The sequence below is a fragment of the Symphalangus syndactylus genome, chromosome 16 (assembly GCF_028878055.3).
Source record: "Symphalangus syndactylus isolate Jambi chromosome 16, NHGRI_mSymSyn1-v2.1_pri, whole genome shotgun sequence".
Lineage (NCBI taxonomy): Eukaryota > Metazoa > Chordata > Mammalia > Primates > Hylobatidae > Symphalangus > Symphalangus syndactylus.
This window is the reverse complement of record NC_072438.2, coordinates 17,917,119-17,936,030: the sequence shown is the minus strand read 5'-3', so window position 1 is coordinate 17,936,030 and position 18,912 is coordinate 17,917,119. Positions and strand designations below refer to the sequence as shown.

Sequence of the window (18,912 nt, the reverse complement as noted above, 5' to 3'; positions counted from 1 at the left end):
CTCCTTGGTCTGGTTAAAGTCAGCAGATTGAGCAGGTGCCTGGGTCAGTGGCTGTACCTACATTAACCGAGTGATCCTGGGAGAGTCCTGCTGTCTCTTCCTGTTGACGAGACCGAGGTTGTGCCAGACAGTCTCAAGGAGGCGCTCCTTGTTCTCGGAGAGTAGAGAGGGGAAGTGAATTGTTTCTTCAAGCTAACACCTGAAGCCTTAAAGACCGAATATGGAACCTGTAGTGAACAAGGCATTTACATTGAGAACCATCAGTTCTAAACAGAATTCAGTTCTCCACGGGGACATCATTTTCCCATTTGCATCCCCCGTATAACTTCATAAATTCCTCTATGGTGTACCTGCACCTGATGAAAAAAAATCTCAGCTGCTCCCAAAGCCAGTAGTCATGAGGCCCCAGCCTTAGAGTGTTCTGCCCTCCCATGTTGATGATCTTCAATCTCTAAGTAGGGATAATATTTCTAGCTGAGCGTGCTTTACCTGACCTAGAGCAGAGTTCTGGACCAAGAGTCAGAGGCCTGGCTTCCCATCTCAGTGGGACACAAATCTGCAGTGAGAAACCCGGGCCAGCTGCTCCCCCTCGCTTGGCCTTCACTCACTGGGCTGCAAACCTCATCAAGTGCACATGCATGTAGCACTCACAGTGGGCCAGGAGCTGTCCCCATGGCTGCCCTGTGAATTAGGCCCCACCGTTAGGCCCAAAGACATAAAGAAACTTTTCCAAGGTCAAACAGTGAGGAATAGTAAAAGGATTTGAGCCCTAGCTATCTGGCCCCAAGGTCCCCCTCAGAGCACCCCCATGCATGTCACTCAGGCTCTGTCCCCAGGCCATCCCTAGGTAGCCACGGGGACAAGTCTTCTTCCGTGTTACATACAGAGAGACCCATGCTGTTTAGTGGCAAATGCCAGCATCACAGCCGTGCTGTGGTCCAGCTCTCCCCTGTACCTGCTGCCTTGTCATCCAAATTCACAGGACAAAGAGAGCCACCAGCACCAGCAGGTGTGACTTTGTCTGTGCAGGCACCACCCCTGGGATCCAAAACTTTAGCTGCCTTGGAAGACTTGTTTTGTCTTCTTCATTTTCCCAGACATTATTTGGGGGACATGACCTGTCACTGGAGACATCTGTAAATACTGCCAGGCATCTCTGTGTTTGTCATCTTATTCCAGCCCCAAACAGCCCCACAGGGTAAGTGGTATCGTCCCCATTTTCTAGATGAAGAACTTGTGGCTCACAGAGGGTCAGAGCTTGCCCAAGGTCCCAGGGGTGGTGCCTGCACAGACAAAGTCACACCTGCTGGTGCTGGGTGCACTCCCTGGACAGCCCACCCAGGCACTTTGTACCAAACTTGCATTTCTCAGCCTCGTAACTATGTACATTTTGAGCTGGAAAATTCATTGTCATAGGGGCTGTGCTGTGTGCCTAGGCTATTCAGCAGCCTCCCTGGCCTCTTCCCATTAGGTACCAGTAGTACCATCTGCCCCACCAGCTGTGACAACCAAAAATGGCTCCAGACACTGCCAAACATCCCTTGAGAGCAAAATTGCCCCTGGCTGAGAACCTCTGTGTCAAGCAAACATCACAGATGGCTCAGTATATTTATGCTAAGGAGCTGATGAATGTTTTTCATGTACTTTAGAAGTCACTCAAAGTTTTGCTGGGTGCAGTGGCTCATGTCTGTAATCCCAGCACTTTGGGAGGCTGAGGCAGGCGGATCACCTGAGGTCAGGAGTTCAAGACCATCCTGGCCAACATGGTGAAACCCCGTCTCTACTAGATACAAAAATTAGCCAGGCGTGGTGGCGGGTACCTGTAGTCCCAGCTACTCTGGAGGCTGAGGCAGGAGAATCACTGGAACCTGGGAGGCAGAGGCTACAGTGAGCCAAGATCGCACCACTACACCCCAGCCTGGGCAACACAGGAAGACTCCATCACAAAAAAAAAAAGGAAAAAAGAAATTATTCAAAAGTTGGAATAAACAACATTTATTTATTTATTTCTAAATTCCTTTTTGGTGTTGGATTGTTTTATTTTTTCCCCCTGCCTCACACAATAAGCTTTCAAATTCCGTTCTCTAAAATTAGACCTGTCGCTTAAAGCGACTTATTTTAGGCAGCTGCCTTCCTTTCGAGCAGTTTGTCCTCGGCATGAAAACCAGGCTTCAGTGTGAGTGTCAGTCTGTTGCCAGGGTGAAAAGAGGCTCCTGGCTTTAGGCCCATCCCCGTCCCCATTGCTAGGGTGGCCACAGCAGTTCCTGCCCCTCCACTGTGCTCCCCTCACCTGGAGAGAGCTATTAGTGCGTCTCCATCCTGGAAGATGGAGGCTGCATCTTATCAACCCTGTGTCTCCAGCACCAGAGCAGCCCATGCCACATGGTGGGCACCTGAGTGTCTGGGGGAGAAAAGGAGGCGAGGGCAGGAGATAGGGACTTCTTGGGCTGAAAATTGGATCAATACCAATTGTCAAGCCCAGTGTAGGGAAGCCTTCATTTTCTTGAACCTTCCCTTATCTTCCAGAATGCCCAGGGTCATGGTGGTTCTCTTATCTACTTGGGATGACCCTTCCTTCCTCCAGGTTCCTTCTTTCTTAAATGCAGAAGCCAATCATAGTCACTTCCCTGGGCCTCAGTCTCCTATCCTGAAAAACGGGGATGATAATACTCAGTTTGCACAACTGCTGTGAGGAATCTGTGGAATTATGTAAAATATCTCACAGGTGGCAGCTGCTCAGCTTGCATGAATCTCCTCCCAAACTTGCTGTCATCAGCATGACTGTTTCTAGCATTGTTTTCTCCTCTCTCAATACCATGCAGTTTCAAAATCTACTGCTTCCTGATACGCAGTCTTGGTTTGGAAACAGGACACCCAAGTGTGTTAGAAATAGATGTCAAAGAAGAGCAAAGAGGATAAAGTGCCAGCTGTGCATGAGCCATATGGGCCTGGTGACATTGGTTCTGGTGCTCGCCAGCGGTGGACTGCTGCCTGGGTCTTTGCACTTGGTGGGATGCCCACGCATTACAGGGTTCCTGGTGTGTTCCTCTAACCACTTACTTGGGAAATCGTTGTGTACTCCTCCCTTCCTTGCTAGACTAAGAAGTCATCTAGGGCAGATGAGGACCTATGTTGTCTGCTGTCACCTTAGTGCCTAAGAGAGTCCCAGATTTCTTATGCTTTCTCGAAACAGTTGAGTAGAAGGGAGGGAAGGGAGATGACTGGGAGGAATAAGGGGAAGGAGACGTGAAAACCTTAGATATGTTTATAGAAAACTGTGGTACTTTCCCCCTCTTTTGGCCTGGAACCACATGAAGGTCCATCTGATTTGTTGAACCATCATTAGGAGTTCTGGAGCCCAAATCAAGTTTTGTACAAAATCTTAAATTACAATTTCAGAAGCAGTTATTAATAACTTTGGTTTTGAAAAGATTCTTCTGAACTCACTTCCTAGATCAAATTGGAAGAATCTAAAGTGTTCTGTAATCATAAAAGTGGAGACCATCTCACTGCAGCAATTCGCTATGTCCTGATGAATAGGGAGAAAGCTGAGAAGAGACCCTCCATATGGCCACCCTGAACTGTGGTCAAGAGTGCCAGGCTTGGAGTCATCTGCCTGCATGCAACTTGCAACATTAAACTGTTGAGTTATGGGACCTTAGACAAGTTGTCATGACTGCCCCGTGCCTCAGTTTCCCCAGCTGTAAAGTGATGGTGAAGACAGATGAAAGGATGCATTTAAAGTTCAGCAGCTGGGCGCGGTGGCTCACACCTGTAATCCCAGCACTTTGGGAGGCTGGGGTGGGCAGATCACCTGAGGTCGGGAGTTCAAGATCAGCCTGACCAACACGGAGAAACAAGCCTCTACTAAAAATAGAAAATTAGCTGGACGTGGTGGCACATGCCTGTAATCCCAGATACTCAGGAGGCTGAGGCAGGAGAATCGCTTGAACCCGGGAGGCGGAGGTTGCAGTGAGCTGAGATCACGCCATTGCACTCCAGCCTAGGCAACAAGAGCGAAACTCCATCTCAAATAAATAAATAAATAAATAAGTTCAGCACGGGGTCAGTCACAGGTGGTGCTTCATAATCTTAGCTATTATTTTGTTGAAAGAGCCCCACCCTGAGACCACCCAGGAGGCTATGGTTCCAGCCCACATCCTCCGACTTCCCAGCTGTGTAGCCCTGGGTGAGACACTTCACCTCTCTGAGCCTCAATCACTCATGTCAGAGTTCAAAGGAGACCAGGCCAGAAAGGTGGTATCGTTGGGCTAACGGCTGGGTCAGTGTGAGATTAGATTTTTATCTGTAAGATGAGAGGCAAGAGTGGGTGATCCAACACTCTTAGAAAAGCTTTTAAAAGCAAGCATTTCCTGGCCACTCTTAAAATTTGAGTCCTTACTTTGTATCCTTCTGCATTTTTATAAAGAAAGACAATGGAGGTCAGAAAAGGATGCAGCCTTTTACTGAGCATGGACCAGCTGTTGGGCATCTAGATACGCCATCCAGTTTTATGCTCACATGTGCTCTAAGGATATAAAGCAAGGCCAGGGTGGTTGAGATCTGCATTCACGTTCTCACCACCATAGCAATTGCTGGGGTCAAATTCCTTCTGTCCAGCCCACAGACTCCCCTCCCTCCGAAGAATAGGAGCTCACAGAGAGGGGACGTTAGATGGTCAATTGCCCTGCCTTGGGGATTCAACCACCAGGAGCCAGAGCTTCAAGCCCAGCTAGCCCTTCAAGGCCAGTGAGCGACCCACAGGTCCTGTTTTGTGAAGCGTAAGGTGCACAGCTGTAGTCGGGGCGCAACTGGTCCCAGTGAGAGACGTGGGAGAGTCAGCTCATTCCTCTGTCTCCATTGCCAAGCTGAAGCGAGGTCTGATGAGAATGGGAGCTGACATTTGCTTGGGGCTGTGGATGAAGCAGCTCTGCTGAGAGAGAGTGGGCTTCCATGCATTACCGTGAAGCACACAGCCCGCCCCTGGTGGAGAGGGTCTTGCTTTGCTTGGCAGCTGCCGGTAGTGATTCATCCCTGATGCCCCCGTTTCCTCTCACCTCTCAGGCGATTCCGCTTGCCCTGCTCCGTAGGACTTAGCACCCTCCCCCTAGCATCTCTGGAAGGAAAGCAGATTCCTTCTCACCCAGAGGTAGCAGAGGACAGTAGAAATGTTTGGGATGACCAGGGCTCGATCTCAGCTCTGCCACTCATAGCTGGGTCACCCTTACCTGGCTGAGCCTCAGTTTCACATCTGTTAAATGAAGCAGTGATAGCTCCCTCAATGGGCTGTGCTGGGAATGCAGTTAAGTCATGTAGGGGATAGGTTTGGGGATTTACAATAAATAAGCCCCCTTCTTCTCTGAAATTCAGAAAAGGTTAGAGAGGGGGAGACAAAGAGAGACACAAGAACCAGATGGGGATGAAAATGTTAGCTCTATTTTGAGTGGAGCTGGATTAGACAGCATGGCTTCATAAGTGGCAGTTAGTTCAGCACCTCCTGCTTTAAGATGCTAGACCCAGCCACAGGCAGAAGGAGCAACCCCAGACCCCTCTACAGGGCAAGTCCCTCCTTGGGTGGAGGCAGCAGACAGGTCTCCAGCTTCCTGCAGGAGGCAGGTACAGAAAGAGCCCAGGGGATGCAAGAGGGCACTCCCTACCTCCCTGTCCCTTGGGTTGAGAGGGAGGTGTGTTCCCTAGTGGATGCTCCCCAAATGGAAACAGGAAATAGAAGGGAAAGGAGGTCCCTGGAAACAGTAGGTGAGGCATCGGCACAGTTCCTGGAACACAGTGTTTAATAAATGGGCAAGGTCTTCTCTGTCTTCTGTACTTCAAAATAGATCCTATACGTCACCATTTGTCTGTGGTGGCCACCTCTGTGTTTACAACTCTCTCTGTCTCTCTATCTCTCTCTCTTTCCATCTCTCTCTCTCTCTCTGTCTCTCTCTCACACACACACACACACACACAAACACACACACAGGAAATGCATAAATGCATAATATATATTAATTATATCCTTATCCAGTATATATTAGTTTTCTATTGCTTCTGTAGCAAATTACTACAATAGCTTAGCTATTATTTTGTTGAAGGAGCCTCACCCACATGGTGGCTTAAAACCACACCAATTTATTATCTTACAGTTCTGGAGGCCAGAAGTCCTAAAATCAAGGTGTTGGCGGGGCCACATTCCTCCTGGAGACTCCAGAGGGATCATCCACTTCCTTGACATTCCCAACTTCTAGATGGCACCTGCATCTCTCGGCTTGTGGCCCCTTTCTGCATCTGCAAGTCAGCAGCGTGGCATTTTCAAATATTTCTTCCTCTTTGACCTCTGCTTCCATCCTTATGTCTTCTCTCTCTGAATCTGATCCTCCTGACTCCCTCTTTAAGGACCCTGGTGATTGCATTTACAGCTCACCCAGATAATCCAGGAAAACCTCCCCATGTCAAGATTCTGAACTTTACATATCTGCAAAGTCCCTTTGGCTGTGTAAAGTAAGATATTCTGGGGTTCCCAGGATTAGCATGTGAACATTTTGAGAGCGGGGGGCTGTTTTTCTGCCCACCACATCCAGAAAGCATAGATTAAACCCGTACTCTTTGTCAGCATCACCTTGTTCTAGGCAAAAGTAAATGGGGTGTTTACTCTTATAGACCCTTGACTGATCCTTAGACATGCTGCTTTCTTAGACATATTGGGCATCCTTAGGCATGCCCAAATGTGGAGGAGGCAAAAATGATTATGTATGTTACACTTTGTCTCTAAAACACTATGACGTGAATTAAGAATGAGAGCTTCAGGGCATTAGAGGCAGGGACTTGAGAAGACCCAAATTCTTTCCTGCTGCCCTTACCCCCACACCTGCCACCTGCACAGTTCTTCAAAGCCCCATCCTACAAGAAGGAGGCTGAAAAGAGACCCAGAGGTACATTCCTACCATGGCATATGTGCCACTGTCCGATGCTCTTCTTTTTTTTTTTTTAGTTTTATTATTATTATACTTTAAGTTTTAGGGTACATGTGCACAACATGCAGGTTTGTTACATATGTATACATATGCCATGTTGGTGTGCTGCACCCATTAACTCGTCATTTAGCATTAGGTATATCTCCTAATGCTATCCCTCCACCCTCCTCCCAACCCACAACAGTCCCCGGTGTGTGATGTTCCCCTTCCTGTGTCCATGTGTTCTCATTGTTCAATTCCCACCTATGAGTGAGAACATGCAGTGTTTAGTTTTTTGTCCTTGCAATAGTTTGCTGAGAATGATGGTTTCCAGCTTCATTCGTGTCCCTACAAAGGACATGAACTCATCATTTTTTATGGCTGCATAGTATTCCCTGGTGTATATGTGCCACATTTTCTTAATCCAGTCTATCATTGTTGGACATTTGAGTTAGTTCCAGATGCTCTTCTTAACCAAGAAGCAATCACATCTCCATGGAGAGACAGAACCTTCTAGAATACCTACTACTTGTTATATGCCAATTATAACAGGTGCTGTCCTGGATGATTTCTTTTATCATCATTAAAATTTTTACAAGAACCATGAAAGACAAAGTGTTATTACTTTTCTTTGGAGAACAGAGATTCCAAGATGCGAAGTCGCTTGCCTGCGGTCACGCAGGTCGTGAGAGGCAGTGCTGGGGTTGGAATCCCCACTCCATGCCTCCAGAACTGCTGCTCCTGCCACTCTGCACGGGGAGGCTGGGGGCAACCTGGGAGAACAGAGCTGTGTGGTGAACAAGGTCAACACAAAGCACACTCCATGGGGGCTGGGGGGCTCTGGGGCAGGATGCACTCTTAAGTTTCCTGGGTGCTTTCTTATTTTACAGCGACCTCAAACTGTCCAATCAAATAAGCGTCAGTGTGAGCAGAGGTAAAGCTGAAGGCAGTCACTTTCCCACTCTATCAGCTGCTGCAGGGGGAGGGCAGTGGCTTTGTGGCGCAAACAGAATAAGACTGGCGGTGTGTGTGACGTCCAGGCCTGCCCCGGGGAGGACAGGGCCAGCCCGGCAGGATCCCTGTAGCCCCTGGGCTGGGGGAGAGGATCTGTGGGCTGATTTCTGCCTTTTGATGCATGAATGAATATAAGAAAAAATACGGCTTTTATTGCTTTATTATTATTTTATTATTATTACACTTTAAGTTCTGGGATACATGTGCAGAATGTGCAGGTTTGTTACATAGGTATACATGTGCCGTGATAGTTTGCTGCACCCATCAACCTGTCATCTGCATTGGGTATTTCTCCTAATGCCATCCCTCCCCTAGCTCCCCACCCCCTGACAGGCCCCGGTGTATGATGTTCGCCTCTCTGTGTCCATGTATTCTCATTGTTCAACTTCCACTTATGAGTGAGAACATGCGGTGTTTGTTTTCTGTTCTTATGTTAGTTTGCTGAGAATGATGGTTTCCAGCTTCATTCATTTCCCTGCAAAAGTTATAACTGTCCTTCACTGAACTTAGGACTTTATGTACAATGACTCTTTTCACTAACCTACTAAGGGACATCTATAGCGGTGTCTGTATGGGGAGAATTGAAACCAGGGAAGACGGGGTTGTGGGGGGTGAGAGGAGCCAGAAGGGGGTGCTGGCCACAACATAAGAGGATTCACATTAAGTGGGATCTAGGGCTGGGAGCCTCAGGACCATGAGCTGGTCAGGCTCCATGGGGATCAGAACCACGGCTGTGAATAATACAAATGTCAGACACCTTCACATGGGTGACAGCCTGGCAGCCTGAGGGCATTAAGAGGGTCCCTACAGAACGTTGGCCATTGAAAATCAGTGAATTTGGCTGATGACTAAGAAAGGCTGTTACACTTCCGGAATCCAACCCTGACAGTGCATTGGGGATCAGTTACCTTCTAAAGGGGAAGCAATTGTATAAACATATTCAATGGACACAGAGTTTTCAGGATAATGTTAGCTTCTGTCACAGCCCTGAGAACAATAGGAATTAGTGGATTTATTAGGTGCTACCTCTGTATACCATGGATGTGACAGCAAAAGTTCAGGCTAACAATGGAGTCTAACGCTCACTCAAATGAGAGACAGGTGCAGAACAAGAAGGTTCTTGTTTTACACGAATATTAAAACCTGTTTTTGCCAATAGATGTATCCATGCCTGCAAGCTCGAAGAAATGGGTGTCGTAGTTTTCACTGGCATCTCTCGGTATGCCCATAACTTTATGGAGGTTTACTTTCTTCACAAAATTTAACCATCTGTAGATATAAGTAGATCCTATATCTTCCCCTCAGTGCATGAATAATTTTTGCTAAAAACATCTGGTAATAAGACAGATCTATAGAAACAAGAGCTTCATCCAGAAACAAAGAGCAAAATGCAAGAGTGTGGCCAGCTAACATTGGACCTGACAGGTTATGAACAATGTGCTCTAACATTGCTGCTGAATAGGGATCAAACTGTTCATAAATGTTCATAAGGTCCTTTAAGGCAGGGGGTTTCCCCATCAGAATTCATCAGTTAGGACAATGTGGTTTTCTATCATTCAGCAAACTCTTCATTTTAAAGAAATGACTGGGATGGGGAGAACCCAGACATCATTTGTGTCCAGGCTAAAAACCTCAAAGTGAATACTGAGGAGCAACAATTCTCATCCAGTTCCTGACACCTCACGGGACAGACAAAATAAGCATGGTCATGTTCATTTGACTGGGGTGGAGTAGGAATCTCCGCAGGGCAGGGTGAATTGCCTGAGGTCACACAGCTAGTTCAAGATGGAGCCAGGTCTCCAACCTCCTAATCAGTGATTGTCTGATGCCCATGAGCGTCAGTTAGGATTTAGGTCTAGCCTCATGTGGCAGAAACCCCGAAAGAGACCTCAACAAGATGGAAGGTTTTCTGTCTCACATGAAGTAAGTTGTGAGGGCTGGTATAGCAACTCTAAGACCACACATCCTGGTTTTCCCGGGACACACTCAATGTATGTGTGTTGTCCCAGCATAATTATCAACACTCTCAAAAGTGCTCATGTTTGGATAATAAATTACAGAACCACTGTAGTCAGTAAGGGCACAGGCTAACTCTAACTTCCTGGTCCAGCATCTAAACAAGTGGCTTTTATCCCAAGGCAGGGGCTCTATGTATAGTTAAACAGGTTGTGCATTACCCAACTCTGGGGAACATCTTTCACCTTGTATGCATTGTGGATTTCCTATGGCAATTTTTCAGTGGATGACAGTAAAGCATTTTGCGTAGTGGGGGCCTGTTCCGGTTCTCACAAAGTTACCATGGAGGTTAATAGCAGTGCTGTTCTGAAGTCACCTAGTAATCCAAAAAAGGCTGCTGAGGCTCCAGCCATCACTTCCACCATCCTGACACAGAAAGAAGGAAGGGCAAACAAAAATAAAAAACAAAAATGGAAGCACACCTCCTTGATGAAAATCTTTTTTAAAAAAGGAAACTTCCTGGAAGCCCCACCAACATTGCTGTTTCTATGTCACTGCCACACTTGGCTGCAAGAAAACTGGGAAGTGTAGTCTTTTAGCTGGGCACTCCCAGTAGTGCAGGAGAACATCACACACCGGGGCCTGTTGTGGGGTGGGGGGAGGGGGGAGGGATAGCTTTAGGAGATATACCTAATGTAAATGACAAGGTAATGGGTGCAGCACACCAACATGGCACATGTATACACATGTAACAAACCTGCACGTTGTGCACATGTGCCTTAGAACTTAAAGTATAATAAATATATACATAAATAAAATAATAAAATAAGGAAAAAAAAATAATGAAGAAAGGGAGAAGGTGGGATGAAAGTGAAAAATGAGCACCCACGCCTCTCCACCTTGGGACTCTGAGTTTAATCCAGAGACCACCTGATACCCAAATTTGATTTAGAAAATAGATTAAGTCCTTCCACTGACCGTTCTCTCTTCTCGTTCTTTCCTGCATTACAGATTTGGTTCTATACCAACAGCATCTTTGGAAACGCTGGGATCCCTCCGGCAAAGATCCCGTACGTCACCTTGAGTACGGGGGGCATCGAGACTTTGGCTGCCATCTTCTCTGTAAGTCAACTGAGGGTTACTCCTGAGAATGCCACAGAGGGTTACGCAGCACAGTGGGAATATTCATAAGGTCCTTTAAGGCAGGGGGTTTCCCCATCAGAATTCATCAATTAGGACAATGTGGTTTTCTATCATTCAGCAAACTCTTGGTTTTAAAGAAATAGCTGGGATGGGACGAACCCAGACATCATTTGTGTCTGGGCTATTGATCCAAAACCTCAAAGTGAATACTGAAGAGTGACAATTCTCACCCAGTTCCTGACACCTCGTGGGACAGGCAACACCACACTGTGGGAACCCCAGGCAACAAACAGGCATCTCTTTAGAGGAGCACGTCCTTTGTCATGCCAAAGGGGGCTGGATTTTAGGAGTTCATCATGTAGTTCTTCACTGACATTTTACCCATCTAGAGAATATTTCCTTTCTATATTTTGCTTCCCTGTCATCTTCCTTTTAATAAATAACTCCATCCTTTGAATTTTCACCTAGTCACAAATGACGAAATATGAATGCCCTGTGAAAGAGGGCCATGTTGTCCCCGGGAGCTCGATCAGAGAATTGGCGTGAGTCTCCAATCTCTTGCCGTGAATTTTAAAATGTTTCAAAACCATTAGCAGTCATCTTATTACCCCAGACATATGGGAGTTTGCAAGGCAAGGGAAAGGACATTCCAGTCGACCAGTATGATAGAGATGGAAGACCTTAATAAAAAGCCAGTATGTTCAAAAGAAGGCATAGAGCTCATCACTGTTTCTCAACCTCCAATATGCAAAACACACATTTGGTGGAGGGGAAAGTTGGGTGGCTTCAGAACCTAGCAGAAATTTCCAGATCTTGGAATCAGATCAAACTGGATTTGAATCCTGGCTCCGGCACTTCTTGGCTGTGTAGCACTGAGCAGTGCACTCAACATCTCTGAGCTTCAGTTGTCCTCTTTATGAGATGTTTGTGTCTCTTCTTTTTTGTGGCTATGTCTGTGCCTCACATTTTAGGCACAGAGCACACAGTTAGGCTCCCTTCCAAATGGAAAGAGAGGGCTAAAATTAGAGTTATGTTCTCTGACTTTGATGGAGTAGTTCATTTATTTTCACTCTTGCTTACTGATTTGCACTGACAAGATTGACGCCCATGCAAACAGGAAGAGGCTTGCAATTGTCTTTCTGACTTCTTGTTGACAGAACACTTCATTTTGTACCTTGCGCTTAATGGGTCATTCTAACAAGATGCTTTAGAAAATAGATACCATAAAAAATGTAGAGGAATAATGTTTTGTCTCTTTCCCTTTCCACTTCATGGTCTTTTTATTAGGGGAAAACATTTAAACGTTTCACGTTCTGGAAGTTTCACAAGATTCATTCTTGTTATTCTCAAGTTATAGATCGCACCCAGTTTTCTTTATTAATTTTTACTTTGAGCAACGGAAAAACACAGTCTGAGATGAAAATTATGGGGAAAGTACAGGAGATATTTGTTTTTGTTTTTTGTAAAGTATTTTACTGGTATTGTGAAGAAATCAATACCAGCTCATCGGGCAAATTTGTAAAATTCAGAAAAATAGAGAGGAACAAAAAAGAAATTACCTACAATCATACTACCCAAGGAACTTTGGCAAATTCTTCCCTTGTCTTTCTATGCATAGATGTATATTTCTTACATAGTAGCACAGTAATCCTATTCTAAATACTAGCTCTAATCTGCTTTTGTTCACATAATCTTATGTCAGAATGACTCTCCATTTTCTTATTAAGTATTTTTTGTTGAAGTGTATCATATATGCAGAAAATCATGCAGATCATCTCCTTCCCTGAATTAACACTAGTGTTGAACGATTTATCCTTCTCCAGTAATTTTCTATATGATAATTTCCTTAACCATTGTCTGTGGGTGAGGTTGTTGAATGTCTCTGCTCAAAACCTGATGGCAGTGCCATGCTTTCTGGGTTCCAGTCCCAGCTCTGTGTCTTTTTATTAGCTGCGTGACCCCCAAGTAGGTTATTCAGCATCTCTGTGACTCAGTTTCCCCACTTCTAAAGGCCATCATCCCTGCTTCATAGGGATTGGCTGAGGATTGTACCAATGAATATACATTAAGTGATTCCAGCAGTGGCTGGTAAATGGTATGCACCCAGTAAGTGGTAACTATTCTTGTCCTATTTAGGTAGATTTCCATAATGTGTGATTTTACATAAGGCTACGATGGACATCCTTGTGGAGAGCAGGATTTTACAGGGATTCTTGCTATCTTTTGACAGTTGAGGAACCTAAGACCAAAAGGAGTGACTTACTCTGGGTCACACAGTCAGCTGGCTCAGAACCCAAGAGAGTGGGGAAAGAGAACATCATGGGACTCCTACTGTCCCCCCCCCACTGACACCCCAAAATGTTCTACATGGGACCTCATGAATGCTCACGTCATGCCTGAAAGTCTAATGATTGCCCTTGTTTGAAAGAGGGGCACACTGAGGAAGTGCCTACACTTCTTCCCTTGGTCCAAGAAGACTTCACAGGCAGCTATTCTTATTCATTCCAGACTCCAGAAGCCACTCCTTCTCATCCCCATGCTCTGGCAGGCAGATCCTCTTCCTTAAAAGTTGACAATATTGGGCAAAGTATTCCTTGGAAACCCCAGAAAGGAGGGTAAATGACTTCACAGTCCTGGAAGGGAAGGAGGAGCCCTTTCTAAAATCAGGACTCAGAGTCACAGCCTCTGGAGAGTGCTCCTGCCGCTGCCTTTAAGTGTGGACCCGGTGGATCTCAGTCATCTGAACCATGGCCAGTTGGTGCCCTGCCATTTAGCAAGCTCTCGCCAGCTCCTCCCATGGTCAGGCTGTTGGCCTTGTGCTGGGCTTACAGAGGGCCTTTGCCATGGTGCCTGCCTGTAGGAGCTCAGAGTCCAATGGAGGAGGTTGAGTATGACCCAAGGATAAATGATGTTTTGCTGTTCTAGAGGTGCAGGAACCTCTGTGTAGGAGGTTCCTCTGAGCAGGAAGTGATGCTTCAGAGCTTGGGTGGTGGCTTCTTTCATGCAGGCATGCATTCATCCATTCCACAGACACCTAAGGTGCACTCATACTGTGCCAGCTGTCACAGGTGAAGTTGCCATGATCTAGAGAGAAAAGCAAACCTGGAAACAATTACCACATGCAACACTGAGACAAGCTTCCCTCTCAAATAAGGGGTTCTGGGAGGGATTCCTGGAGACAGGGACCAGGAACCTGAGAGCTGAAGGGCCAGCAGAAGTTAGGTGAAGTGAAGTGCATTGGGTAGTCTTTCCCCTTTCATCTTCTCAAAGAGCTGGAGATGCAAGGACAGATGCAGAATAGTCCATTGGAAACAGTCCTTCAAGTGGTAGCATTGACCCCAATTCCTGGAAAGGCATGAGACTAAATTCAGCATGAGGCTGAGAGTGTGGAAGAGAAAAATGTTCTGGGGAGAAAGAGCTTTGGCTTTAGGATGAGGCTACTCTGAATTCAAATCCTGATCACCCATTAACCAGCTAAGTGGTCTTGGGAACATTGCCCAACACCTCTGAATTTATTTGCTCATCTGTAAAATGGACATAACCATTCCCACCTGTGGTAGGCAAAATAATGGCTCACCAAGATGTCCACACCATGATTCCCAGAAGCTGGGAATATATTACCTTACATGGCACAAGGGAATGTTGCAGGTGGGACTAATCTTGAGATAGGGAGCTAACCCTGGATTACCCGGGTGAGCCCAATATTATCACGGGGTCCTTGTAAGTGAAAGGGGGAGGCAGGAGGGTCAGAGTCAGAGAAGGAGATATGATGGTGGAAGCAGAGGCAGGAGTGACGCCATTGCCAGCTTTGAAGGTGAGGAAGGGGTCACACGCCCAGGAATGCAGATGTTCTCTAGAAGCTGCAGCAGGCAAGATTCTGCTCTGGAGCCTCCAGAAGGCACCAGCCCTGCAGACACCATCATGTTTGCCCTGCAAGATCTATTCTAGACTTCTGGTTTCCAAAACTGTAAGATGATCCACCTGGGTTGTTTTAAGCCACCGAGTCTGTGGTAACTTGCTATAGCAGCAATAGGAAACTAATACAGCATCCGACAGAATTATGGAAACAAAATCCAAAGTGTGTGAAAGCCACTCCCCTGTTCCTAACAGAGCATCAATATAAGGTAAATTCTTTGCACTTTCCAAAGTTATGTATATATAAAAATATCATATTTATATAGGTTATATATATTATAATATGCATAATATATTTATGTTTATATATTATGTATTTGAAAATAAGGAAATAAAATATGTAGATATATTTTTATATATTATATAAATATATTTTTATATATTTAAATAATATACAAAAATATATTATATATAACTTGAAATATATTTGAAAACAAGGCAATAAATATATATTTATGTATACAGTTACATATGTAATAAACACACAAATATATATACATATATTTCATCCAGCCCTTTGAAGTGATTGCCTATCCAAAAAGACTTTCCAATTTTTTTCATTCCTCTTATGAGATTTTGACAGTCAATTAAAATGGCTCAGGAGGCTAATAAAGTTGAGAGGGGAAAGACATCTTTGCTCATTTGATCTGCAATTAATTTTGGCTCAGGGCATCAGTCATCAGCTTGAGCAACTGTAAATAATTGCTATCTTTCAGAAACAGCTGGTTTTCCAAATTGATTTGCCTGGCACAGTGTTAACTCTCGGATGAGTGAACTTCCAGTGAGCGTCATTCAGGCCATATGGGGCAGGGGCTTTGTGGGGTGAGGGCTCACTCTTGAGAAGCACAAACTCTATGCTTTTATAAATCAGGGGTCAGAATTCACAGGAAGTCATTCTGATTCATTGCAATACATTTTCATAATTAGCAAGAATGGAATATACTCTTGAGTTATAGTAAAAAAAAAATTAAAAAATCCTTATGGTTTCTGTTGCCTGTAGTCTCCATTGCTTCCCAATAAATTCGACAATTTCAGAATCAAAGGCCTCAGAGTTTACTGCTGGAACTCAGGACACTGGATCCAGCCCGTGTGAGAGGAGAGCGTGGTAAAAGAGAGAAAGCAGGGTGATAGAGTATCTGGGCTCTGTGTCATACTGGCCCCGCACCTGCTAGCTGGGTGACCTTGAGCTAGTCACTTAACCTCTCTGATATCCATTTTTCTCTTAGTGAAAGTGGCAATAATAACAGACCTAAGCCTCAGCAGGTATTGTCATGGGAATCATACTGTAATTCACAGTGCTTGGCATAGAGAAGATACTCAATAAATGTTAACTATTGTTATGGATTGAATTGCACCTCCTCAAAATGCATATGTTGAAGTCCCTAGTACCTCAGAATGTGACTTGAATTGGAAATAGGGCCATTGCAGTTGTAATTAGTTAAGCTAAGATACAGTTATACTGGAATAGGGTGGGCCCCTAATCCAATACGACTGTCCTTATGAAAAGGGAAAATTTAGATGCAGGCATACACACAGGCAGAACGCCCTCTAAAAATTAGAATTGTGCTGCTCAAAGCCAAAACACACTAGAAGCCAGGAGAGGGCCCTGCAACAGACCCTTCCCTGGCGCCTCCAGAGGCAGGGCCCTGCAGACACCTTGATCTTGGACTTCCAGCCTCCAGAACTGTGAGACAACACGTTTCTATTGCTGAAGCCGCTCTGTCTGTGGGACCTTATCACGGCAGCCCTAGGAAACTCACACAGTTACTCTTGTTATTAATATCCCTGAAGAGAAGCAGACATGGAAAATGCTGAAGCTGCCTCTCAAAGACTAGAAGACAAGGCCAAGGCCAGGGTGCTTCTTCCTCCAGCACTCAGCAAATGCTCACTTGGGCCCCTGCTCTGTGCCAGTGTATGAAACAGACAAAGGTCTCTGCTGTGGAGAAGGAGAGCTCCTCATGGGGGCACAGACAGTGTAACAAGGGAGTACCCCACACAGTGTTTTAGAAGGTGAAGGATGTTATGAGAAAACAGTAGAGCAGAGAAAGGGGAATGGAGAGACGGGGGCAGTTGCCATCTTAAATATTGTGGTCAGGCTCCAGGTGAGCCCAGCTGTCTGGGAAGAGCATGTCAGGCAAAAGAAGCGGCCAAAAGAAAAACCTTTGGGAAAGAGGGACACAGTGAACCTGAACAGCTCGAAGGCAGATTAATTCAGGGCAGCGGAGGGCATGTCGGCTGGGTACGCCACCTATCAGGAGCTGCAACCTTTGATAGAGGGACAAAGCCAGGCAAAATGTCCCTGTAGAAAGTGAACCAAGAAACCAACCCCTGGCCTCATTCTCTTTCTTCTGCCTTCTGATTTCTGACCGCTGATTTCTGATTTCTGCTGAAGCCGCCCAGAGGTCAGAGGGCAGGGAGCTTGTTGATTTCAGCCTATGGGTCTCCCTCTAGGGCAGAGCAAGAATCTGAGAGGTGACAGGGATGTCTGCAGCAGCCCAAGGCAGGGGCAAGGATGTGTCTGCCGCTTGAGGGGCCAAGGGGCTGGTGTGGGGGGGGATGGGGCTTGAGGGGATTCAAATATGGTTTGTAAATCTTTTCTCCCATTTTGTAGGTTTTCTCTTCACTCTGTTGATTGTTTTCTTTGCTGTCTATAAGGCTTTTAATGGACAGGGGTGTTAAAAGGAGAGTGCCAGGTCATGTTTTAAATCCTTCTGGCTGCTGTAGACAAAATAGATAATGGCAGAGGGTGACAAGGGTAGAAACAGAGAGTGTTGTCACAAGACTTGGAGAGAGGCTGGTTTTCCCTGTGAATCATCAGACTGACATGTGCTCTAGAACTGGCCTCGAAAGGACTGAGTTCAGTTAATTTCTCTTGACAGACATTCCTTTTTCATTGATAAATAATGATTCTATGGCATTTCTATAGGTCACAGACTAGAAGAAACTACACCCTTCGTCCACTAAAATACTAGATCAAGTCCCCAATTTATTTAACAAATGTTACAGGACCTTAGGAGAAATGAGGGTGGTAGCAAGCAGAAGCAAAGCTAGATTTTCCCCTTGGCTCCCAACCCAAACCCCCTGGGGGCCTGAGCTCAGTCTGAGCTGGGTGGCATCCCCAGATCTGAGAAGTTAAAACTCAGGCTAACTGGCTTTTCATGTTCAGAGCTTAGATCAAAAGCATTAGTGTTACCATTGTCTGAGCAGGAAGCAGGCAGAGAAGTGCAGACTCTCCTTGATATGGTTTGGCTCTGTGTCCCCACCCAAATCTCACCTTGAATTATAGCTCCCACAATCCCCATGTGTCATGGGAGGGACCCGGTGGGAGGTAATTTAATCCTGGGAGCAGTTACCCTCATGCTGTTCTCATGATAGTCAGTGAGTTCTCATGAGATCTGATGGTTTTATAAGGGGCTTCCCCCTTCACTGGGCACTCATTCTTGTCCTTCCTGCCACCATGTGAAGAAGGACGAGTTTGCTTCCCCTTCCACCATGACTGTAAGTTTCCCGAGGCCTCCCCAGCCCTGTGGAACTTTGTCAATTAAACCTCTTTCCTTTGTAAACTACCCAGTCTTCGGCAGTTCTTTATAGCAGCATGAGAATGAACTAATACACTTCTGGTTATGACAGGTCATCCTCATGGGGTGAGGACTGGGTGGGGATGAGGAAGGGAAGAAACAAAGTCAGTGCCCCAGCATCACCAAGCAGAAAAGGTGGGGTTTTGCCCTGGAAGCACATTCCCCTGCAGTCTCCACTCCCACCCACCCCAAGCTCTGAATAGTATCTTTTAAGTAAGTAGCTCTATTTTTGAGTTTGGCCTAGGACATACCCACAAGTCCGTTCCTGCAGCTCACCCTCTGACTCTTGGGATGTGCTCCTGGGTCTTTACTTCCCACCAAAATTTTCCTGATTTCTTCCCCATCCCTCTGATAAC

The 18,912-nt window shown here is 45.8% G+C and overlaps 1 protein-coding gene across 4 annotated transcripts in view; it reads left to right on the top strand.

The window, feature by feature from the left end:
* SLC2A9 (solute carrier family 2 member 9) overlaps positions 1–18,912 on the top strand; it is a 254,664-nt gene that overhangs the window by 124,806 nt on the left and 110,946 nt on the right. For all 4 annotated transcript variants that reach the window (XM_063619385.1, XM_063619388.1, XM_063619386.1 and 1 more), the window contains one exon: positions 10,932–11,042. In XM_063619385.1, coding sequence (XP_063475455.1) covers positions 10,932–11,042 — 111 coding nt within the window. The remainder of the gene's footprint in view (positions 1–10,931; positions 11,043–18,912) is intronic.